General features: G+C 39.9%; 1 protein-coding gene across 2 annotated transcripts; it reads left to right on the forward strand.

Annotated features, from left to right (window-relative positions):
- Positions 1–664: 664 nt before the first annotated feature.
- Positions 665–25,911, forward strand: LOC126922890 (protein gooseberry-neuro-like). Of its 2 annotated transcripts, none has more exons than XM_050735815.1 (5): positions 665–1,990; positions 8,491–8,605; positions 23,084–23,280; positions 23,934–24,354; positions 24,944–25,911. In XM_050735815.1, exons 1-5 carry the CDS (start codon positions 1,664–1,666, stop codon positions 25,174–25,176), a joined length of 1,293 nt encoding a protein of 430 aa, XP_050591772.1. In that variant the 5' UTR covers positions 665–1,663; the 3' UTR covers positions 25,177–25,911. The 2 variants fall into 2 exon arrangements, with proteins under 2 accessions (XP_050591772.1, XP_050591773.1); XM_050735816.1 differs by having other exon boundaries at positions 668–1,990; positions 8,494–8,605; positions 24,944–25,909.
- The last annotated feature ends 571 nt before the right edge of the window (positions 25,912–26,482 follow it).

Below are 26,482 nucleotides of genomic sequence, written 5' to 3' on the forward strand. Positions count from 1 at the left end.
TGTATTTTTGTATCTCTCGCGAGAGACCAAACGTGGGCTAATTTTCAGAAGAGAAAGAGGAAGAGAAGGAAGCTTGCATAACTCAAACTATCTGTCAAACGTATAACGTTATACTTGGATGCTTTAGTTTTTTAATAATCACGATCAAACCTGTCAGAGAATTGTAACATCGTATCTTGTAAAATTTCTTACAAAGACCATTTTGAGTTTTGGTCAAAAATACGCTCTTCGAAAACGATGAAAGAATATCCCTCTCGTTTAATTAACTCAAACAACCCAACGTGTACCTAAATTTGAATATTCAGAGAACCAACGCGGAGATACTTTTCACATGTTCGATAAAATCGCATTTACGTACCAATATTTCCGTACGATAATCCACTTATCAAGTTTTTATAGTTAATTAAAGGGTGTACCGATAAACAGCAATCCGCGTGATTCGCCTGTTATTCCGGCTCTCCAATGCTAATTACAAGCAGCATAATCGAGCGTGATAATGAAAATAATATCGCGCACGAAAGGGTGGCTAATTGGACTAACGATATCGGATATTTGGGCCCCGTTAGCCTTCTGAAAATGGCCTTCTGTGAGCATAACTTCTTCAATTTTACGGTTGTTAGGCCCGTTTCGTTTTTTTTTTTTTTTTTTTTTTTTTTTTTAGTATTCCCTGTTATCTGATTTCACGTTTGCGCCTTGAACGCGGATTTAGTCGCTAATTTCAAGCCCAATCACTGCAATTGCGCCTGTGAATTTTTTCCATCCAACGAAATCATGCTACTTTCTCGCGCAATTCTTTGCATCCTCATCGTCGATCGTTTTGCACCGTCTTTCATCCAGCAGCCGCGTAATTGAATATTCTTTGACCCTGGAGAAAATCTAGACACGATCCCTGTACCTGTGTCGAAGAATCCGAACGAACTAACTCGTGCGTCTATTAATCTCCTTGGCAATAGAATTTCACACAACTCGAACGTTCGCGTCTATCGTCGATGGTTTGATTCACTTTCCACTTTTCAATCGCTTTTAACTTTTGGAAGAGCGTGGTGCTCCATGATCGGATATCGAAGTCTGCTCGGAGAAGTACGAGACGAGTTTCAAGACGTCAATTCATCATAGATACGATTAATTATTAGACTACTTGGAATGTTTTATGTAAATCGAGTGGAAACTTCGAGCGAGGATCCGTAGCACATTTTATGAATTAAAGTTGAATTATTCGTAAAGTATGGTTTATTTAAAACTGCTTGCAGATATTTCGTCACGAGACAATATAACGTTGGACACAACAAGTTAAATTTTATGGAACACTGTAACTTAAAATCTGTCTTTTCTCAAAAAAATGTTAAATGTACAAACTGTTCTCGCTCGATTCGTATTTCCACAATTGTGAAGAAATAAATCCTACATAAAGACTCGTTCTATTCAAATTTTATAACGATTTGCTACGCTCTGAATATTTTACGTATTTCTGGTACATCACACGTGTTTTAGCAATTTTAAATTTCCCATAAATTCTATCAATTTTCCATAAACATATGCTACAAAAGTAAATCAGAAATACACTGAAGAATACGATGTTGCGCAGCAAACTGGCGATTGTCTGTATTCAATCTCCGATTGAGACATTCGTGCACGTTGAATCGAATACACGAAGACTGATGGAATGTTTCCGACAGGACAGGGACGCATGAATCAATTGGGAGGCGTCTTCATCAACGGCCGACCGCTACCGAATCACATTCGCCTGAAAATTGTCGAAATGGCAGCGGCTGGAGTCCGCCCTTGCGTGATATCGCGACAACTTCGCGTCTCTCACGGCTGCGTTTCGAAAATTTTGAATCGCTACCAGGAAACTGGCTCCATTAGACCGGGCGTCATCGGCGGTAGCAAGCCGAGGGTAGCAACCCCTGAAATCGAGGCGAGGATAGAAGAAATGAAAAGGGACAATCCGGCAATCTTCTCGTGGGAAATCAGAGAAAAATTGGTGAAGGTAAGAAACAAACGGTCTTGCAATTCGTTTTATTGAATCGACTTGAAAAGTCACTTCTACCTCTTATCAATCATTCGTAATGTATGTATCTTGTTTCAATTGAATAGAACGTTTCGTTAACGTAATAGATGTTAAATAATGAAATAATGAAATAAATAATTAAATTACAGGTATTAGATGGTTGCACTTGAATTTCACAATTGTACGAAATTCCAACTACTTATATATTTTATTATATGTAGGTACTTAAACTGCAGCTTAATACACGTTAAATTGCTTATTGAATATACGATCTAAGATAATACAGGTTTAAAATAGGTAATAAATATCGTCATAAATGGAACTCTGGAAGATATACGAATCAAAGTTATTACCGCTAATAAATCCATTACGTTACTGGTACCTATTTATAATATAATATACATTAAACTTTTTATAATTAAGTTTCCATCCCACTAAACGCTCTTAGAAAATACTTTGGCAATGCTTTACCCTCTTTTGTGGAAACATGCTTCATCCCGCAAAGGGCACAAAGCTTAGTATTTAATGTAATACTCCGGTAAATTCTAACTTTGATCATCGTTAGCGATCGATACCCAAAGGCGTGACGACTGTTTTCCTCATCACGTGCCTTCAATCTTATAAAACAATGGAACGCTCGTTAAAAAAGATAATATCACAATTGTCTTTCTTCAGTAGCGGCACATGAGCTAGAGGACAATCCGAGCCACGTTGTTGTTTTGCCTCGGAGTACCAACAGTGTTAGGATATACCTAATGTAATAATAAACCAACTCCGAGCAAAACAATGTCGTCGCTACGTGTAAACGTCAAACAAAAACGAATGTAAACTTTCCGGTACTTCCTCGACCAATATAAATAAACGAACGCGATCGCAGGGTGAAAAGTTTTTCAGTCTCAGTCTCGAGCGAGTTTAATAGCGATCAATACACAGTCTTTAGCGAATCGGTTAGTATCGAGCGTCTTAGCGAACTTTCTCTGTATTTATTAATTATTTCTAAATATATTTGACGGTTTCAATATCGAGTAATCTCGTCATTTAAACCACACGACCAACCATCCTCTACACTTAAATAGTTCTTTAAATCTGTCACTTAAGACTTCGACTGCCACGGTGTTCATTGGTGACCGGAGAGCTTGAACTTCTTACAATTGTAAAAATTGAATAAAAATTGACAGTTAGGGCATCTTGAATATAACCGACAAATAGAAGACACTTTGAAATAAAAAGTACCCCATTGAACGATTAAACATTTTTATTAGAACATCGATAAAAAAAAAAGAGAATGCGTCTAACGGTGCACTGTGTTTGCATCTATATCTTTGAGGGGTAATCTACGAATATTATTATAAACACAGCTTAGAAAATAATCGTAAATGCTGCTTTATAATCGTGTAATCGAAGTTAGAAGTGTGCACATACCTTGCTATTATATATAGAACGAGCAAATACCATTTACCAGTAACTTCTACACTTTTCAACGATATATTCTGCACGTTTTGCTTACGACAAAATAACCAATGCGAATGGTTTGTTGAAATAAACGAAGCCTCGTCATAATACGTCGCTATCGACTGTTACCAAGGCGCCACGGTGGTCACCGGTGACCACCAATAAGATAAACGGTCGAAGATAAACGGGGAAGAATGTTGTCTTTTATCATCAACTTATTATTATTTTGCCATTATACGCTTTGAATAATAAAAATACTCCCGTGGCGTCGTCAGCGAAACATGTGATTTCGGCGTGGCAGTCAGTGTTAACATATGGATCCTCGATACATTCACTGTCATACACGATTCGCATATATATACAGAAATGAACGTGTCAGTATATAACAGTTTAAATCGACGATAAACCAATAGACAAATATGTCCACGAAAGATGCAAATGCTTGCGTCTATCGATAGAAACAGCTCGAGAACGCGTAACAGCTGACCGTACCTTCTCTGTACCGAAGTAGCAATTTCGCGGATCCAGTTTTCCACGGTGGAAAACGTTGAAAGGCGTCGTCGTCCGACCTCTAGATCGGGGGGTGGACGTTTCCGCAGGGTCCCTCTATCTCTCGAAAGATCGCGAGTGAGTGGGGCTTTTTAATCTTGTGCACGAGGCGTGCACGAGGTGGGCAGGGGTGTACGTGAGCGCCCCGAGGCGACTCGCGTGTCCTTTAATACGTTACTGCCCGCCGCCTACACCCACACCTCATTGGCGTAACGCTCCCTCGTTCGTGCCGCGATTTTCGAGTATGCAAAACGACTTTTCCAAGAATAGCCTCTTCCGTGTGCGGCGTTTTATCTCGACACCTTGAGAAATCGTAAGCATCACCATGCGAACAGCCATGTTCCGGCTGGAACTCCGCGGAAGATAATAATTTCCTCGCTGGATGTTCGACAGAGAGGACAGTTAAAAAAGAATAAAAGAAAGAACGTGTAACGCGATTATACGAGGGCGTGAATCGTGTCCATAGCGTATAGGCTTCCAATCGTTCGTATTCGTAGGGATGTGAGAATGATATTAATCGTGGAACGCTTCGAATAATATATGTATATTTTCATAGTTATACTCGTGTTGTGTGATCTTAGGGCAATCCTGTGACCAGCTGTTGCGTTATAACTGTCACACGCCCCTGTATTTTAATCCTGATGCAGAACTCCGAGTTTGTAGTTCAGGCGTTGCCAAAAATTATCCCGCTGAGTGAAGACTACCATCGTTGGTTTAATAGAATTTCCTGTCGTCTATCATCGACACGAATAAAAACGCGGCTTTCGAAACAGGAGGATTTAAAACGTCAAACGAATTTGTTCGCAAATTCACTCGCAAATATAGCAAATATTCCGAGCATATAACGGAATAACGTGCCGCCTGGTTCGATCTAGCGTTTGGTCATCGCTACAGGCTATTTCCAAAAATAATTCGAGACATTTCTACCTGATCAGTATCCCCCAGCAATCGATTTCTACCGAAATCACCGTAACAGAAATTCGATTAGCAGAAGCTCGATCAACGCTCTAACAACAACCCTTAAGCTTCTAAGATAAAATGAATGCATGGCATGTTGCGTTTCCCGAAAACCATAGTCGCAGTTCGCGAACACCCAGAATTCAAAGGTGGCCGAAACGGGACCGGACTCGACCGCTGAAACCACTGATCGAGATATTCGGGTAGCGGTAGCACTCGTCTGGTAACACGAAAAAAAAAGGCAGAACCAACCCCGCATATCTCTGCCGCGACGAAGATAAAGATCGCTATACGGTTCTCAATCCACGAGATGCCCAGGAAAAAATTCCATCCCTCCATTCCGTTTCGTCAAAACCAACGAAACCAATAGAACCGATCCATCGCGGAACCACGTGGTACAACCCAGGGCGATCGTCGATAGAGAGATAAATCCTTGGATGTTGGAAGAGTAGAAGGTTGCAGCTTGGTATACGCATCCTGCACAGGATCGACCGAGACAAAGAGAGTCAGAGAAGGGCAGGAGAAACGGGCTACGCGTGGAGGCAAAGCTGAGAGGCGGAGGACGAGGCCGAAAGAGGAAAAACGGTTTCGTGAACGCGTACGCCGTTGCAGAGTCGTGGAAGCGGGCGGTCGTGGCCGGCATTAATACGGCATTTAATGTTGGAAGGAGGCGTTCCTGGTGCCGAAGACCTGGGGCGGCATCCATCCTTCTTCATCCACCTTCTTACAACGTTTCTCTGCTCGTTCTTCGACAGAGAGGTTCGTCTCTCTCGCGCTGTCATCGCCCCGGACCTAAAGCCTCGACCGCCACCAACGGGCACAAGGATCGTTATTGTTTCTGAGATCGCCGATCCGAAAGATAGCCATCGACACCGGCGACCCTCTTTTTCGCTTTTTTCACCTTCCATCCCTTTTTACTCCGACCCGACTCTTTTACTCTTCTCGTCAGGCCTCCACCTTTCTCTTCATCTTCGTCGAATATACAGTCGAGGGCAAAAATAAGCGGACAGGTAGCGGGAATAGATATTAACGAAGTTTCGTTAAATACGCTGTTTCTACACGCTGAAAGTCAATTTCAATCGTTTACTAAATAATCTATGCACTAGCGAGATACATAGCAAACGAAACTCGAATACATAACACTAAGCAGTAGTTCGTTTAAAATTCATCGATACCTTGTTCCACTACCCTTCTTCCACTTATCTTTGCTCCGACTGTATGCATAGGGACGCGGTTCCTTCACCTCAGACCTAGGACACTCTAGCTTCTTCTATTTTATTTGATCTCTTTTTTATTTCGATATATTCCTCGGGAATCTTCCTTCTTCCTTCCTCCTTCCTTTATTTTGTTCTGCCACCATCGATTTCTCGGTTTTCCTCGCGCTCCTCTTTAACCGTGTAAGATTTCGGATTATCTCTCGGGCTTCGTCGATGAGATAAGGAAGATCGATAAGCGACGATATGGCTTGCAGATTTTCACAGATTTTCAAGATGCCGCCGGGTACGCGAGGTAATATGTATATGAGTATCGGCGTTTCGTTGCGGAGGTTGTGCGTGGTAGTAGGTCGGGATCTACGCTTCGTGAAGCGATAAAGGCATCGGAGAGATTAAGGATCAGACGCTGTTTCGGGTTGGCAATCGTAGGACGCGTCGATCGAAGAAGGATGATTTTGTATAATATCGAGAACTATGACATTTTGTAATCAAATATTTAGAATATTATAGCTATTAGAATATATACCTAATACGTATTATACCATAGTATCCTCTCGTTTCGCTATAAATATCAAAGATCTTCGTTCTCCTTCCTACGCGAAATCATCGTCATTTTTCATAATACGTATCGAAGTGTTTGAACAAATGGAGTGTCAATTAGGCATTTCTTGCTTTATATCGACGACGAAGGTATTTAATACAATTTTAATAACTCAATTTGTTTTGCAAATGAAAAATGTGTTCTGCGAATTAAAAACTTGAACACTTTTATAGCCATACCCAACTACTGTTGCTATTATAATCGGAGGCTCTGTAATTTGCGCCTCGCTCGATTCACGCCTCTGCTCCAGGAAAACGTTTATCGACGTTTATAGTCTATAAAATATGTCCGCAGCCTGTAGACGCGACGCTATTGGTATATTGATCTGTCTCAAAATTAAATACAGATTTTGTGACTATATTCATGAGGCTCGTAAAAAGGCCGTTCGAGTATGATTAACTTCTGATAAATATTCGATTGCGATATCATAGGTTTATATCGGATAATTAGTTACATGCCACCGTTGCAAAATATACAGTTGAAATACGTAACTGATGGATTAGTCGTAAAATTTTAATCAGCTAATTCTACATTAAAAAGATGGTCGATAACTTTATGGGTTTCAAATAGTTGTGGTGTAAAATAAAACGTATAGGAAATTTGTTAAATACGATAATGAAACGTATTTATCATATATAATAAGACATTCAATTATATCTATTTGTTTGAAATATTGTTAAAATATATATATATCAAATTTTCAATTTGTCGATTGTCAATTTGCTCCTTAGCAGAATGATTTATGCGATAATTACTAATTTTTAGAATAACATATTTATGGTATTGCTCCCAGAAAAGAGAAAATTAAATTCCCTCCAAGTACAGATATCCGAATAGCCTGCTGGAAATAATTTCCAAATGCCTTCTACTATATCGTCTAATCCCACGAAGATTGTTCAAAAATATCAGAAAATTTCACGTTTGGTAATTTACAATTTAGAATTTTTATGGAATAAGGTATAACCAACGAAGCCACGCTCTTTGCCTGCGTTAAAAAACGCAGCATTAACAATTTCTTAAGTCTCCGAGTTTCTTAAATCTTTCGACCAAAATAATCGTATTTAAATAGTTCTGCGCTTACAAAAGAGAATTTACGCAAAAGAGAATTTACTCAGAAATGGATTTGTAAATCCATTTTGAATTTCGTAACGCGGAAGGCGCGTACGATTTCCAAAACGTTCGTTCTGCCAGCTTTTTCGAGCAAAGCTTCTCAGTGTCTCGTACGTAAAAAAAGATTTCACGATCTATCCAACCGTACCATCGAAGAATTCAAGCGTAGTAAATACTTGCGCATAACGGTGCACAACGCGATGTGTAATAACGCTGAATCTCAGCGGCGCAAAATGTATATTTTGCTTTGAAAATGATCGCGCGAAATTGTAGTGCAGTAGGCTGCATTTGCAAATCGCAAATGCCAGGCAAAGTGCAACCCACGACGCGCCGGCAGCGAGCTTGCATTGTTCTCGCGAATTAGTAATGAAAATAAAACGAAAAGGAGACATTAAATTTAGGATATATAGCTGTGATCGGGTTAGGTAATGACAAAGCAGATTTTTCACAAGATATTAATGGATTTCGGGTGTAATAATATTACCAGGAGTAGAATCTCGATTATCGGCACATCGATTGTGAATGGAAGATTTATTTTGTATTTTATCGTTAAGATATTTATTCCGTTGCTAATCGTTGATCAAATTTCGTTCAAGCAGGAAGGTTTCTCAGACCCTCCAAGTGTCAGCTCCATCAGCAGGTTACTTCGCGGTGGACGACCTGGTGATGATGGGAAAAAGGACTACACCATCGATGGTATACTAGGCGGCGGTGAGTACACGATTAGAATTTAGTATATAAAATTTATTTCAAACTTGGTGTAACTCTTTGCATTAAACAGAGGCATTCGAACGATTGCTTTAAACTCGTTTTCTTCGTCACGTGCGTGCCACAAACGACAACTGGAAATATCAAACTACCAGAAGTGTCCAATAACTGTCATTAGAGCTAACTACGACGTTTACTGTGTTTCCCCTTGCATATTCATTTCACCGAGATCGCTAAAGATTCTCTTTCTTTTTATTATTTAATTTGTACTTCAAAAAGTATTTGTCCGGCTGGACATTCGGTCAATTTTTCTAACTTAATTGCTAAACAACATGTGGGATACCATCTTCGGGTTTGTCTACTTTATTTCTTTAGTAAGGTCAGTGGGCTGTTTTCTTTCTAGTTTTCTTTCTATGAGAGTAAAGATTCTCTTAACAACAAAATCGTCGTCACGTCATCCGTGCAATTTTCCTCTATCTACTTCGCCAAAGTAATTAGGCTATCGAAGATGATCTCTATGACGATCTCAGCCCCGAACTCGAACCGAACAATCGCCCCAAGATTCGATCGCGTAACTAAAACGCGAACGTCGCGATTCCACAAGATACAGAAAGATACAGCGTCGTACGACGTGGCGCGCGTCATCGGCGTGTTAATTATTCATTGGCCTGAGGAAGGAAAAACGCGTGGATAGAAACTTAGAGACAGAGAATGATGACGAGTGATAAAACGTAAAAAAGAGAGGACGTGGTAGCGATGCGAGACGATATCGCGAGGCGAAAGACGAAAAGAAAGAAGAAAAACACGGCCGCCGATCCATCGTCGGAGGGCATCAAGAGCTTTTAACCTCTGCTGTATCTACGAACGAAGTTTGACGTACGCGAGCGTGTGTACAGGACTTTAAGTCCGGTCCTACGTCGTCGGTTAGGCCAAGTTAGTCCGAATGAGCCGGGAAGCCTTCAGGATTTAATCTTCGGTGGGCGTGAGCAGGATTAGCCAGGTTGCCCACACGTCCGACAAACGGATTACAGGAGTGTCAATATCTTACGGGGCACGCATTATCCCTCTTCTTCTTCGTCTTCTTCGTCTTCTTCGTCTTCGTCTTGTTCTTCTCCTTTCTTAGTCTTCCTCGTCGTTTTTCTCATTTCATTCGCGATCCGTGCACTCCCCTTTTCGAGACTTCCTTCTTCAAGTTCTGAACGATTATTTTTGCTCGTCTTCCCTCGTATTCTTCTTCGCGGATATGTATCAGAAAATAGAGCAAATTACAGATACACGCGGTGAATGAGTCGATGGTCCATCGCGGATGTTTACGTATTTAAAAATGTACAGAACACGCGACAGATCGCTTATTTCTTTTTATTCTTTCTCTTGGGCATATAAAATGGAGCGTATTATTGTAAATACATATAACGAACGAGTTAAAGTATTTTATAGAAAATTCTTAAGTGCGGAAATGTAGAGAATATTCGGTAAGTTACCCCAATAGAATATTCTATAAACGAAATCTATTTAAAATTGCAAAAATATGCAAGATCGAAGAAATTATTTAATCTACTATAATGAGAAAATAGCTACAAAGAAACTTATTCTTAAAATAAATGAAACGGCGCGTGAAAGGATGAAAGATCTCGAAATGAAGAAATCAGAAATTGTACGTGAGCGATGCAAGTAACTGATCTTACTTACGAGTCAATTTCGTCTTGCCCATCTGATCGATCGAATAGCCAGGGAAAATAAACTCAAGGACAAAAACGTTCCGTTCGTATGTAGCATAGGAACAAGGTATATCCTCGTCGATTAACATCCAGCGTGAAAAATACTACAAAGCCAATGTTCCCCACCAATCCGCTGCAACAAAATTCCTCCACGAGTATCAAGCACTCAGACACGATTTCAGGCGACATCGAGTCACTGCCCGTTGACACGAGGCGGGAATTTGTTTTCGTGAGTGATACAGGTAGACAAGGAGGAATTAGCGGTACAGGTGTTCCGAAGTCTTAAAAGTCGGGACCGTCAGGCGCGTTGCCGCGGTCAAGAAGGAAGGCAGAAAGAGAGACGATTGAACGTGGAGAGAGACGGCTTCTCATAAATAAAAATAGTCTGCGCGAGCGAGGGAGGAAACGGAAAGAGGACGAGAGACGAAGAAGAAGCAACGGACAAGGAAAGAGACGAAGAGGGAAGACATGGTGGAGGAAGAGACGCGCGTATACGTGCGTTTATTTTTAGAGAGAAAACGAGAGGGAAACGGGCCCAGGAGAAGAAGGTGGGAGAAGAACGGCTAGATCCTTCGATCGTGGATCTTGGAGAATGCGAGGAAAGAGGCGAGAGGCAAAGGGACTGTAGGGCCCTGCGAGGGTCCCGCGGAGATCAAACGGGCCGCCTGCCACACGTCGGCAGTGGTGCTCATTTACGGACCCCCGTAAGCACCGTGACACCTTGCAATGCAGCCTATTGATGAATAAGTTTCATGCGAGTCTCTCGACGTGTTGGCTTTCGACGCTTACGAAGAAAAGGGGCTGGAAATGAAAAGACAATGGAATTTTTTCGTTGTCGATGCTGTATAGCTGTGAGCAAGGTCTTTTGAAAATGACGAAAACGATGATTATTTTTAACCACTTGGAAATGCCACGCCGTATTATTTTTCTTTTCAAGGATTGCAAAATATCGGATGAGAATTGTATCGGGTAATGTCTTCTTTCTGATAATAACGTTAACTGCGAATATTCGTCGCAAGGACTACATGGAATATGAACGTAAATGGATCCGCATAATTTTCAACATACACGACACGTTAGAACCTTCTTTGAACCAAGCGTCAGATAATAATTTATTTGGAAAGAAGGAACAAAGCTTGCTACGTCTTCTTCGCGATTCAACGCTTGCCCGTAGCAGTAAATGGAAAGAAAGTAATGAAATTACGTGAATCGCTGCTAATGTTATAAAAGCAGTACCGTTAATATATCGAGCGTCGAAGAAACTGCGCGGACGAAGATCGATTAGAGCATTAATTGCCTACTCCATTGAAAATAGATCTGATCCAGCCGATGTAACGACGAGTTAGACGTGAAATGATTAATAACGGCATAATTGTAAATATAATAATGGATATTCAATGGACATACATCAAATTTAATTTACATAATTAGAAACAGTCATCTAATGGATAATGAAAAATCTAAATAATCTAAGAACGAATAAGCTACTTACGAATTTCACATTGGACATGGTGTTCGACGTAGCCCTGAAAGAATTATTACTCGAATAAAAGCTACACCTCAGCGTAAAGAAATATTTAAATATAATCCGACGTTTAACCGCTAACTGATCCGCAAGTACCTAAACGACACGAATATTAATAAAGCTGTTACGATTAACGTTAAAGTATGTTAATCAGATGCAACGTTGGAGATAGGGGTAAATGAATATTAATAAAACGCGAAGCGGAACAGGTGTAAAGCCATGGAGGGCTGTTGTTGAAGCGTTTCGTGAACGAAGTGTTACGGACCGCTTTAAAACTGAACCCCTCAATTACAGATATCCATCGGCATAGACCGTGCCCGAGCATTCATCGTCCTTGCAAATGACCGTCGTTAATGTTTAATACCTTTTAATTAAAAGTTAATCCATCAAACTTCTTTCTCGTGCACCGCGATCTCGCGAGAACGCTTGTAATTATCACGTTTAATCGTCGCTGGGGTTGAGCGATCGTTAAACCCAAATTAAATCGCCTAAACGGACATTTTAGAATTCAAAAATTAGCGTCCATCAATTTGCAAAATTTGTAACGCAAGGTGCGACAAACCTTCGTTTCGGTAGCTCAGTCTTCTTTCGTCAATCGAACGTTGCCTAGGAATTCTTCGATTTCGTTCGCCTCGTTTTGATTTAATTGATTGATCGCGTCGTTGATTTAATTCGAAACAGTAATGTCGGTGAATTAAGAGAAATATATGGAAAGGAGTAATTTGCTTAGGAAAGGAATAAATTATTATCTGATATAGTGGTACAACTGCTATAGTTTACCATCGAGAGATAGTACATTCGCAACTTTTAACGTTTCTTGAACGAAACCAATGATCGTGCGGTGTTCTGAATTAGCATATCGAAATAGATACTAAACTAGCCAATGGAAGGCACTAGAACCCATAAACTATCAATTTGCTTGTATTATAGCCGCCACACCCGTGGGTGGTGCCTATGGAAATTCAACGACTAAAACATTAAAAGTGTTGAAATAAGACTGGAATTGCAACGTACAAATTTGAAGATCACAGATAGATAGGACTAAAGATTCTGTCAGCGGTACCATTTTCCTTCCTGGATGCGACCAATTGTATAGACCGCTTGCTAGCTTCCAATACCTTCACACAGTGCAAATATGTACAGCCTATTGCATAACCATTACGATCCAAGAATCACTATCCCATCTAACATCTTACTCGCTGCACTGTAAGTTCAGACTCATCACGCGCACAGATCCTTCGAATCTAGAAAAATATAATACAAATAGCCCGCATCTCTGCTACCTTCGAAAACGCTTTCATTCAAATCCTAAATATCCACGCGAAGAAAATTACTGTTACGTAATACTAAATAGCAAACGTAGATGAAATTGAAAAAATAAGAAAGACGATTTCAAATGTCTAACTGGTAGTACAGCCGCGATCAATTTTTATACGTCGTTTCACTGATTATCCGAATCGTCCGATTTTCTGCATAGTAATCGTTTTAACGCTGGAGAACAGGGGTGTACGCGGATTCGCGCTACGCAGAGAAAGGACAATGGACGAATTCCATCGCGGATGGCGAAGGAATACGAGAGAGCAATCGTGATAGGGAGCACCTCTGAACGGATATACTCGTACAGCTCGGCCACGAAGGTGTCGGCCGAGTATAGGTGTCGGCAGGCGAGCAGGAATGACACGTAGCCTGTGGCTTTCTCATTCCTTCTTATTCCGTTCCTTTGGCCGAGGCCGCCGACGAGGGATTAGCCTAATGGGTCCTGCCCACCCTCTCCTTCTCTCGCTCTTCTCTCTTTCTCTCTCTCTTATTCCTTTCCACGTGTGTTATATGTATATCCATTCCGATGCTTTACACTTTACACCACCTCCGACCTCCTACGTAATCAGAACCAACCGACCCGATGAGCAACGCCGCTAAGTGATTCACAATCAGGTTTATTGATTGTATCGACGATCGACGCGCCGCTGAGAATTCGAGACATTGATTTAACCGATCCAGCTAAGTACACTGACACGCGAGAAGAGATAGAACATGTCATTAGGGTCTGGTACAGGTGTTGAAAATCGAGCAAATTTAACGGATTGCAAGGTAGCATAGGGTTATTTTAATCGATCTATTTACGTATTTAGTCATCGTAAAAAAGACGCAAGGCTGAGGATCCACGGAACGTGACGAGTTACGAGGCGAAGGAGGATTATTTAGGTTGCTAAGACACTTGAGATCGAACTAGCAAGGAACGAGTTGGCTTTGTAATTCGTCGAATCCCAGGTTCGAAGACAAACTATTTAACTGATCATTAGCGCAGTGCAAACACTTATTTACGAGTACATCGACGACCATAGAATCTCTACTCGTTAGAAGTAAGTTTGTTCGATAAATATTAATATTCCCGGCTGTAATTACCATAATTTCATAGCGTATTATCTTACTAGCGGAAGGTATTTTGTTGCTCGTCTGTTTATCACTTCTTAGAGAATATCCGCTTGTGTTGGCACTGGTGTTTGACATCGCGTCAAACCGCTCGTAAACCTTCAGTTCATATTTTAATCACATCTGAATATATAATTTGATAGAAATAATATAAAACAACGAGTCGAACCGCCGCCTTAACACGGGCTACAGTGTTGCCCGGAAACAACGCTCGATAAACCTATAAGAGACACGATATTATCGCTCAAAGTATGAAATAAATGTCAATGGTCCGCTCCACGTTGATCCCAGCGAACCTTATCAAAACGATCGGGGGAAAAAAAGACAGGCGAGAGACGGTTGCGTTTCGATGCAATGAAGCATCAACGTTAAAAAAGAATGGGAGCAAATGAAAAAGAGGCGAAGGGCGAGTGTGTCAGAATGGAAAAAGGAGCAATGTCAAAGAAAAGGAGCAGCCTGTCCGGCGTGATATCAAGCCGTGTATCTAATATGTTACGCTGCAAGCTGTTGCGGTCCTTGTCACGCGAGCATATAATCCTTTTCAGATCGAGAATACACCGACCGATCCATGTAATGGTTCACGTTTGATTGTAATCTGTGAAACGGTACCTGGTAAAAACATTAATGCAACCGGGCGAGATTGAGGCGGTCGGATGAAAAGTAGTTTGAGATTACGTCGAATTGGGAAGTGTGACACTCGAAGAATCGTAGATTCGATGAAATCTTAAAAATTTCACAATATACGTTGCTCGAGCATTGCACCACCACCGGGCAAAATGATAGCGATAAATCATTGCGGTACATAAACCACGCGACATGCTGCCTTCGATCAGGAGACATAGGTGCTTTCTAGGAATCGGCAATTTGCGAGATTTATAAATGCAGCTGCAGAATAACGTTTACCAAGCGCAAAATGCTCGATCGAATCGAAGAATAATTAACCGAGCTTCTCACAGAACAAACGTATCGTTCTACGAATAAAAGTAAATGTAAGGTAATTAAACGTAAAGTTGGTACGAAAGAATATTCTCGGAATTTTGCCAGCGAATATAATAGGAATTAAAATTACAATTGCTTAAAGTTACTTGAAATAAAATGCATAAACTCGCATGGTCGACCCTGTAAAAGCAAAGTATAAGCTCGAAGCACGGGTTCAAAATTAAAATAGAAATTTTGAATGCGCATTTCGTCGCTTCCAAATTCTTCGGAAAGATCAATCTGCTATCCAGAACGATGATCGATGTTATAATTCTATCTGCTTGGGAAACCATGGAAGATGGAACCGTTTCGAGTCAACGTTCGCTGTGAGTCCCTTTTTGCCAGGCAAAAGACGGAAACGGGCCTCAGATCCGAGCTTAAAATTCTGCAGTGCCATTTCCACCATGGACAGAGACCACCATGCTCGCGGTTAATGATCCTTGGGCGGTGACTTCTTTACAATTCCCAAGAGTACCTACGTGCCCTGATTTGTACTTGAAGAACTGCGCTATAGTGGTTCGGTCAGGTCGATACACGGGGAAAGAATAGCCGTTCGTGTTGACAGTCTTGTCCCATCGACCTCCTCTTTCTTCCCTTGCGGCCAACGCTGACAACAAGATAAATTATAGTCATCTATGCGGTTCGCTCTTTCTACGCCATTTTATGGTTTCGACGCGGTTTCGGTTTGATCTTGTTCACTTTACATCCACAAAATTTGATTTCCCTTTACGTAAGAGCTACTTTATCGTCGCTATATATTCGAGGAAAGATATTCTACGATGCGAGGAGAAGCGAAATTAAGAATCAACGGACTCGAAGAATTTTATTATTTTTCATAGGCGCGGAAGGTTCTCTGGAAAAGAAATTTCGTTAGGTGAAAAGTAACGAGACATATATATGGGAAATGGAAAATTGAAAAGTAGGATACGTTCAGTTGTGAAACGATTGCAATTCGAATGAAACGCAAGTAGGCGTAGTGGGACTATTAAAATTAGAACAAATACGAAAGGTACGTAGACCAACAAGATCGAGACTCGCAACGATGCTAACAAAATTGCAAATACGATCAATTCTAACGGAACGTAGCTGTAGATGAAATTTATTCAACTGTTTCGAATAATCAGACAGCGAGTTCGCGTGCGATATTTTAAACAACGACGCATATACCAGTTTGCCATGACAAGCGCATGGTTCCTTCCTCGTCTCGCTACGAGGGAGCGTTGACAGGAAAATAAAATGCGCTCTCGGATGTCAACCGCTTCGCGGCTCATTGTTGGCATTTTGTAGACATTTGTTACCATTTAGGGGACCTCACACACGCTCTAAGACCCCCTAGGACCGCTGCGAGAGAGAAAGGTGGGACAGGGAGGGCCCGACTAGATTTATAACCTACGAAGGTGCGGCACCTTTTCCACCATTCAGGCCGCGATTCGACACGCGGAAAGCAAAAGGGAGGCGCAGGAAAGCGGCGATTCTCCCTACGACACAACGGATGCAGAACAGGAACCAACGTTGTTTGCTTATGGCGCGATACGTTTGCCGCGTTTTTACCGCGGGAGGGGGCAGTTTCGACACCTCCGTCGTCCTTTCGAGCAGCAAAATTTTATCCTCCACCGTGATTTTCCATGATTTTCCATGACCAATCCGTCCGTTGTACGAACTTGTACAAGCTGCTTGCGAAGCTTTAAACGAGCAGTCGTAAGTTTCGAAAAATTGCAAGCAGCGATCGAATCGCGAAGATCAGAATGGTATTACCGTTCCGTTGAATCAGTACAAAATAGTCTTCTAACGAATTAATACGAAAATTCGACAAACTTTAAGGTCTCCTGAAGAAGGTAGCCGAAGAATGTGGTTTTGAGCGGACGAAGAACTGGCGTAAAATTTACCGCTTGCAAAATTTCCGCCAGGGATTCTTATCGTTGATGTTGTTTTTCCTTCAAAGCTGCTAAGAGAAATTTCGCTTAAAATCGGCGATTCTTCGATCGTTCTATTCGAGCTTGTCCTCGCGACGAGAATACACAGACAAGACGTTCATCGATATCCACGGCACATGATCAGAAGCTGATATACGACGTTGGTTGACGCACGACAAATGCCTGACCAGTGAATTACTCGCTTCACACGGGACGATCTCCGGCTGTCGGTCGGGTTTACTCGTTGATAGGCACAATCAATATCGGCTCTCAACCGAGATGAAAAGAGAGGCGATTGGCTGAATAGAACGCGTGAAAAGATGCGTGTAATCAATTAGAGAGGGCCGCGAAGTCGAGAGCAAATATCTCTTTCGAAGCAACGTCATCCTGAAATGTGCTGGTCAGCATCCCTGCTGAGCAAAGTCCTGTACGTTTACATATGAACGAGAGACTGTTGCGCCGTATAACGAACCTCGATATCTGTGCACGACCGCTTGCAACAGTTGTAAATGGCTAGATAACTCGTCACCTACGTACGCTTCTTCTCTGTGGCTTCGGTGTAAAGTAAAATCGTTCGCACTTTGACGTTCCTGTTCAATCTTCGCCGTGAGCTCTATTGATTTTTCACAAAACACTTTGACTGCCACCTTGGTCATATATGACCCGCCACGGTTTCTCCACGGTGGTCATTGGCGATCAATACAATTTCTTACAATTGTAAAAATTGTATGAAAATTGACAGTTAGGGCATTTTGAGTATAACCGATAAATAGAAGATACTTTGAAATAAAAAGTGCCTCATTGAAAGATTAAACATTTTTATTAGAATATCAATAAAAAAAAAAAAAAAATGAGAAGGATTTTTGCATCTAACGCTGCACTGTGTTTGCATCCATATCTTTGAGGGGTAATCTACGAATATTATTATAAACACAGCTTAGAAAATAATCGTAAATGCTGCTTTATAATCGTGTAATCGAAGTTAGAAGTGTGCACATACCTTGCTATTATATATAGAACAAGCAAGTACCGTTTACTAGTATCTTCTACACGTTTCAACGATATATTCTGCACGTTTTGCCTACGACGAAATAACCAATGCGAATAGTTTGTTGAAATAAACGAAGCTTCGTTATAATACGTCGCTATCGACTGTTACCAAGACGCCACGGTGGTCACCGGTGACCACCAATAAGATAAACGGTCGATCGGGGAAGTATGTTGTCTTTCATCGTCAATTTATTATTATTTTGCCATTATACGCTTTGAATAATAAAAATACTCCTCAACGAAACATGTGATTTCGGTGTGGCAGGCAAAGTGTTAAATAGAATTAAAGTAACTCGACACGAATATACTTTGTATAGAATTTGACTCCACGTCGCCCTCATACGCGAACGTTAATAAACTCGCTGTAATTATCTTTATAAATTCCAATCCTCGCTCCTCGCCAATTATCCAGCTGAACAAGCTTCGAAACTGACTCGTCATCAGCCATGCAACGAATTAAATGCCATGAAAAGTACAAACGAAATCCAACGAAAATGGAATTCGATGTAAAGTACGGATCCTCCATAGAGGAAACTTGATAAATTCCAATCTCTGCTTTCGACTAATTATACGTAATATAAAAAAGAATCTCAGAAAGCGGTGTTCCTCGAAACTCGATTATGCGAAATTGAATCAGGTTAAATTATACGAACACAGCGCGGGAGCTTGGCACGTCCCAATCTCCACCTCGTTCGATTAACTATACGCATAACATGATGAATATAACATGAAAGTGAATTAAATTAAACTATATGAACAGGGTACGGGAGGGTCTCTTAAATTCCACGATCTCTTCCCACGTATTTTCAATTAGCTAAACAAGAGGAAGCTTGAAAAATACCGTTGCTCGAAGTTAAATTAATTTTTACTATTATTGAAGTTCCGATCTCCGCTTTTAACCAGCTACGTGTATAACAAGGGGTATATTTGGAAGTGATGATTCTCGAAATTGAAGTAAATTAAATTAAATCGAGTTATATAAACGAAGTACGAAAAAGCTTCTTAAAAAGCTGCGCCTTTGTTTAACGAAGCAAAAAGGAGGAAGCTGCGAAAGTGGCGTTGCTCGAAATGAAATTAATTTAAATGGAATCACAGCCACGTGGTATAAAAGAACGTAGCGAGTTCCAAGGTCCGCTTTTAACTAACAACGCGAGAAGAAGAAGCTTGGAAAGTTGCGTTTCTCCATTCGATCCGAAGGCTACCGGTCGCAAGAGTAAAATTTCCCGCGTTGGACACGAACGACAGAAGAGACTCGGTGATCCCTTTGGCGGCACCTTTGCCGGCCCGTACGCATTTCTTCTATGACAAACGGAAGAATGGAAGAATGCTTCGGAGACAAGTTGCATTTACAATAAAGCCGACGGACACCCGGTTTAAATTCCTGTCACCTCGTAGTGGGACACCGCGGACCAACTCGGACAGACCAAAAAATGTTCTTCGATATTTCACCACGACGGCGCATTAAACCTACCACGATCATCGAGACGCGTACGTTTCATACACTCGTTGGATATTTAATGACGACTAGGATCGCTTTATAAGGACGATCCTGAAATTTTTCTAATAATCCGAGGCGAAACGAAATTGTCAAACTCGAGGATCGAAGATTGTTTAGATTTTTCTTGCCTTTTTAGCTTCTTATTGGTTTACAATGTTATTGGATACGTTTCTGAAATCGTTGTTTATATACTCACAATTATACTTAATTATAGTTACTAAGATATCCTGCCTAATATTTTACCCTTTATTATTCCTGATAGAAACAACAATTAATTAAGAACAATTAATTCTAAATTTATTTCTTGAATACAGCCATTTCTGTAAATAAACGATGTTTTTCCTAATATCTAGAAACTCGTCTGGTATATTTTTCCAAAACATATATTATCCTATTCGTTCATTTTACTTCAATAAATCTTTAGAAATGGTAACAAAACGTAGAAAACCACAAAGGTACCGACATTGTGTCATCGAGAAAAAGGGAATCCTTTTGCTTGAGAAACGGCGACGAGTCATGTTTTGCCTTTTGGACAGTAGAACCTGTCTCGAATCGTTTGCCATGCTATGAACAATACCCTCTTTTCCTGTGGTTTTCACTTTGTGCCGGGGAGCGGCCAAGCCTGCGACAGAAGTGTGCAATTTGCCTGTCGAATTCCCAGCGGCGGTCTTTTGAAGTGGCTCCACTTTCTGGAGGCCGCGTCACATTTGTCAAAATTTGATCCCTCTTCTTTGCGAAATATTACTATCTTTTTCTGCGCCAGAAAGAATCTCCGCTTCTAACATTCTTCTTTGGAATTTTAATAGAATTTTTTAGAGTTCTCAATGGAAATTTATAGAATACCGTCTTCCATATCGTATACTTTAAAAATTGCCTCGCCTTGAAACTTTCGTGAGGAAAACCATACAGCGAATATTTATTTCATATTTAATTATTTCAATACAGCCTGAATACGCTGTCTTTGTACTTGATTCGTTATTTAATATTATCGAAATGAATATTTTTACTCCATATATACGTATAATACGAGATACTTGTGTCGTTTTTTATTAACACTCTACTTTTGCGAACTTAAATTAATTCCGCGTGATTATAGACATTTCTATAAGCTGGAAATTTTACGTTGCATTTAAAAAAAAATATAACCCATAATTAGATACATAATGTAAATTACGCGCAAGTTCGTCGTATAGTTCGCATGATAATCGTTAAGAACTTTTAGAAATTCATCCTTAAAATTGTTTGTGGAAATTGTTATTTATAGCTTTAAGTATAATATGTTCGCGTGCAACTTTGATTCGAATTTCGAGTCTAGTTTTCAAATAATTAAATATTATTCCAAAAAATGACTCAACCGATATAGTCAGTACCTACATATGCGCAAAAGTTTGTACGCCTCTACAGACGTATTTCGAAATTCGAACGATACAAGGAAGAAAATTGTGACTCTAGCTAGGAATATGCAATAGCAAAAGTTGACAGTAATTGTGATAAAAGTAATCCAATTCAGTGTTCATTTACGCATATAGAAACACTATCTACAGGTAGGTTCTGATAGACGGCTATGAAGAAATGAAACTAATTTCCGTTCGTTCTGTCCTGATTCTGACTCTTCCCTGATTCTTTCCGTTTTGATGAAAAATATTCATCTCAATGCAAAGTTTAATAATATTTGTTCTCGTCGTACACTGTTGCGTTTCTTACCTGCGATTAACCAGGTACTGTCATCTATCGAATGAAGAGGCAGCATGAACTTGGCAGGTGTAAGAGTAGGTGGCAGCACTCGTCTGATCGCAGCATTCAGCACTCACTCAGGACCAGAAACATCCAAATTGTCTTTCCTTCCTCGATTTGATGCTCGACACTTGATATGCCGATTGTTAAATGCCTCTTGCTCGTTGTATCGGTGATTTCTAAACTGTGGTTGTAATAATAGAAAATGTAATAATATAAGTAATAAAATAAAACAAATAATAAGAGCCAAGCAGCCCATGCGTACAATTAATAATTCCAATACGTCAGAAACAAATAAATCAAACTGCATTTCTATAACTCACCTTACCCAAATTTCTTCCAGGAATCACACTGGGAGATCAAAGTGCGTCACGCAAAAATTCCTCCCTTTAGATACTTTCTTTCATCAACGCATACAACACTCGGAAGAACATTCAAAATGTCTTCTTTTTCTCAATTCGATACTCGAACCAGTAATGCCAATTTTCATATCCTCTTACTCATTGTATTCATGATTTGTAAACTAAATATTCTCTTCGTATTCTCTAAACACTTCCTTCGTATTTATTCGGCCAAATATAAGAACGCATACGCTCGTGCGTCTATTTCTCTCAATGGCAGTAAAAAGCACAAGGATATATAACAATATACGGATCACGAAATAAGCCAATAAAGATGACCATTGCGATCAATCGAAGCACAGTTTGCTCCTAAGTCGACTCTCTATTGTGTCATCGATTGTCCGCTATTATCGTTCAATCGAGCGTCCAGAAACGAGGCCCATTGTTGGATCGAGGATCGATTCCTCGTGGTTGAGGTTATTGAAATACTGTTCTTCGCTTCCATCGAACGTGTCCAACGAATCGTTTGGGGAAAACGAAATCAGAGCTCTGGCACGGTCGATTTCATCTTCAATCGCTGACGCGTTTCGCGTGCTCTTTTAACTGGTAGAATGAATGCAAGAATAAGGAGAGAAGTCTGTTATGACAGGAAACTATTTACGTACCTTTGATGGGGATTACTTCTCCTGATGTTTGCCTACCTGCGGATTTGTTTCGTGAAGCGGAATTAAATGGCGTGAAAGCTGCGGACTGTTTCAGGGAATGCGGAGAAATCGTTCGATTCGATTTCGAGAAATCTATGAGTACGAGAATTTCTTCTTTCGATCTTGGAAGGTTATGTGTTTTCCTAGTTAATATCCAAGTATATTTTCTTTAATATTCTTCTTAAATAATTACATCTATTTAAGTATTAAATAATTAAGTATTTACAGTTCTAGAGACTACTGTAGATACTAGGAACTATCATATTTCTTACCTTGATAAAGCGATATGAAAATCTTGTGAATCCCGCGCCTCAAAAATTTGACGCGTTTGACGTAACTTTTACGATGTATTAATGATCCGATCGATAATCGATCAATCGATTCTCGCGCAATTAATTAGTTAATTAATTTCAAAGTTCGTAAAAGCATTATATTCTAATATATATTATATTTAAAAAGTTAAAAATAGGTAGGTATATCATTTAGCATGTAAATTGCGTATCGTTGAACGTGATTAATTAATCGTGGCTCGAAATTAATCCGTATAACGCAGACTAAATAAGATGATAGCATGATTCAACGATCCACAGGCCGTTGTGGTGATGAATCCGATACGGAAAGCGAACCTGGAATTCCTCTAAAGCGAAAGCAACGGAGAAGCAGGACGACATTCACTGGGGAACAACTAGAACAACTGGAGACAGCGTTCCAGCGTGCTCAGTATCCGGACGTTTATGCTAGGGAAGAATTGGCTCAGAGGACTGGTCTCACGGAAGCAAGAATTCAAGTGAGTCTCATGCCTTTTGTCGAGTATCCTGACAATTTACCCTTTTTGCGTTTAGTCGTGCGAGGAACGTGAAAATTACTGAGGTATTCAAGATATACATGTATATTCACAGAATGCCTCGTATGGTTAAAATAAATAGTACACTTTGAAAGAGATTCAAATGGAAAGCTAGTTCCTTGTTACAGGGTGAGTTATACAATAGCTGAACGAAAATCTTAAATTATGTACTGAATGGAAATATTTCAATTTTAGGAATGAATAGAAGGATGTTTATTCAACTATATTAGGTCGAGCAACGAGTTTATTCGCATTTTTTAAAGAAGCACATGAAGATGTTATTACATTCATCGTATAATTTAAAATTTCTATTTTTCTTTTTCTTTTTTTACTTATTAGGAAGTATTAGAAATATCAAATTTTCCTGGGACGACTCTTAATTAGATTTTTCATTCGTTAATTAGAAAGAATACCTTTGCTATTTTAAACACTACGTCGATATTTATACGATGGCTACAAGATATATTGGCGCACCATTGTATTTTTCGTATAATTTAATCTTTCATATGACTACAAATATTTGACTATGAAAATGAATTGACTATGAAGTTCTATACTCGATATTTGAATCAAACTTTACACACCTCTAATTCCAGGTGTGGTTCAGCAATCGCAGAGCGCGACTACGAAAGCATGCAGGAAGCATAGTTCACTCGGTAGCAAACTTGCCATTGACTCCCTGTCAATATGCGAGCCACGAGCTTGCGCAAATACCACAAGTCCCTCAAATACCACCTGGAATAACGCAAGTTCCAACCACGTTGCACCATAGTCCAACGACGTTGCAACAAGCAAGCACCGCTGTTCATCAGGTTCCAGGAACCAATGCACAGATGTCAACCACCACTTCCGTGGCCCAAGTGCCTTCCACGATCGGTAGTGCCCTTCAAGGACACGCGGTGTCGATTTCGGGACATTTGAGTTCTTTACAGGGGCACGCGATGCAACTTGGACAAGTACCGACGATTCAGCCTCCTGCGGCTCACGGAGCACCTACTACCCTCTCTCATAATCCTGGTGAGCTGTGTTATATTATGGAAATATTGAAATTTCGTTCTTCTCTTGGCAATATTAGTTTTATTTACTATTTTCATTTACCGAGCCCCTCCAAAGACAAATTGATCAGTTCTACTTTTTATAATGTTACCAATTTCTCATTATCCATAATAGTCAGGTACGTATATGATTAGTAGAGTGCGAGAACCCGTACGGGAACTCGACAATTTCAACTGCCCGATACTTGAATCGCAATTGGTTTGGTCGGCTTGAGGCTGTAATGAATTCAAAATCACTAGTACATAATGAGTAATACGTGGTGCGAAAATTAAAATCACAGTGAATTAGATACATTTTTTTGTGAAAACTTTCAATTTTTATTATCATCTTTTTCGTGCACTTTTTACGATTGGTTGAAGAGTATCTTTGGAAATTTTCTCACAGCGATAACATGTACTTTGAATTGAACCAGCTTCTTGGAAAAAGTGCAATACGTTTAATAAAAATTATAAATTATAACATAACGCGTACAATCTTAAATCTGCTCGCGTTCCATGCAATTTTAATACTTGAGACACGATAATGAGCAACGACGATGACCCAATTTCAGGTAACACCGATTGGTCCAGGGCGCAACTCGGCTGGGGACAGTTCAATCACTTCCAAGGCGAATATACGTCGAGTCATTCGAGTCATCAACATTCCTCACACGCGAGTCATGCTGGTACACCGTCTTCTGGTACCGGGAATTCTGCATCGGCGGCGGAGTGGTACGACCAGGGCTACGATTATTCCCAACACGCTCAGTTGAACTATCATCGAAGCGTGGGCGGCATATTTTAACGGACGATGATTGCATGGGCATTAGTAAAAGTCAGTTAGGTATCGATCGACGTTTTATTGCGCATTATGGGTTTCGCCTTCTGGAGAACTTTCCTGTTCTCCATCTTCTTCGTCGATAATCCTTGAGAGTTTAGCAAGTTTGCTTTGTCTTTACTTTAGACAGTCGAGATGTCTGAAAAATAAAAATAAAGAAAATGGATAAAGGTGGATTTAGATATGTCCTGTTTGTCTCTCGTGGTCTTCGAGTTATATTGTACATTTTGTAAATAATGCAAGATAGAATGCGGCATTTACACTGTTGGGCAAGAGTTTTAAATCGCTGTACATTCCAAAGAATGACAAAGCTTTCAACAGTTCTTAATAAAGAGTAAGCGACGTGGCAATATGTTGGCACAATACGCATTTTAGTGCTGTATTAATATAACATTAATTGTAATATAGTTAGCAAATCCTATACAAACTGCATAAGTCGTATGAGCATCAAAGAATAATCTGTAAAATACAGAAAGAAATTATTTATTAAATTATTAGTTGTTTTATTTAAAAAAATTAATATTTTGTATTTAACATCGTCCCTAAATTAGAGAAAAAGTGTGCTATAGGAAACATTCTCAGTACAGGAATGCAATCGTTTATTAATTAGACGAAGAATAAAAAATTAATGTTTGTATCGAAAAATTTCGTAAAAATTTCCAGATGTGTCTATTTTTGTAAATAAATCGATATATTTTTATATTTGTATTATTATACATAAGGCATACGCACGGAATGTTTTTTCTAGATGTGCAAAGAAAATAATTCTTATCGAATCCTTTCTTCTCTAAACATCCTTTACATTTTGCGCCATTCTTCCCCCATATGAAATTCAAATGTTTTTGAGGCGGATAACTAAAATTATACAGGAGAATATAAAATTGCTTAACGATTAAAATTAAGGTAAGTTTCCATTCTTATTCGCAACCACGATTGTAACTGAAACATTTGCACAAAATCTACGTAAGTAGGTGTCTTCATAAAATAGGCAAATTTATTTTACAAAGAAAGTGTAGCTCTACCGTTCTACCGCTACGATGTCTTTAGTCTTCTTAAATCCTATTCAAGTAGGCCACATGAATCACGTATGCTCCAGAATTGGATCAGATCGTTATTCATACAGCGGAATTATTTAACAATGATTAAATACGGAAGTAACACAATACGAGAATAAGGTGCACATAATTTAGCAAAAATTATGTACCACCCGAGACATTTATTACACTTGCAACATCATGAAACGAGTTAATCTCCCTTAGGAGATTACTTTTAA

Source organism: Bombus affinis, chromosome 13 (genome assembly GCF_024516045.1).
Source record: "Bombus affinis isolate iyBomAffi1 chromosome 13, iyBomAffi1.2, whole genome shotgun sequence".
NCBI lineage: Eukaryota > Metazoa > Arthropoda > Insecta > Hymenoptera > Apidae > Bombus > Bombus affinis.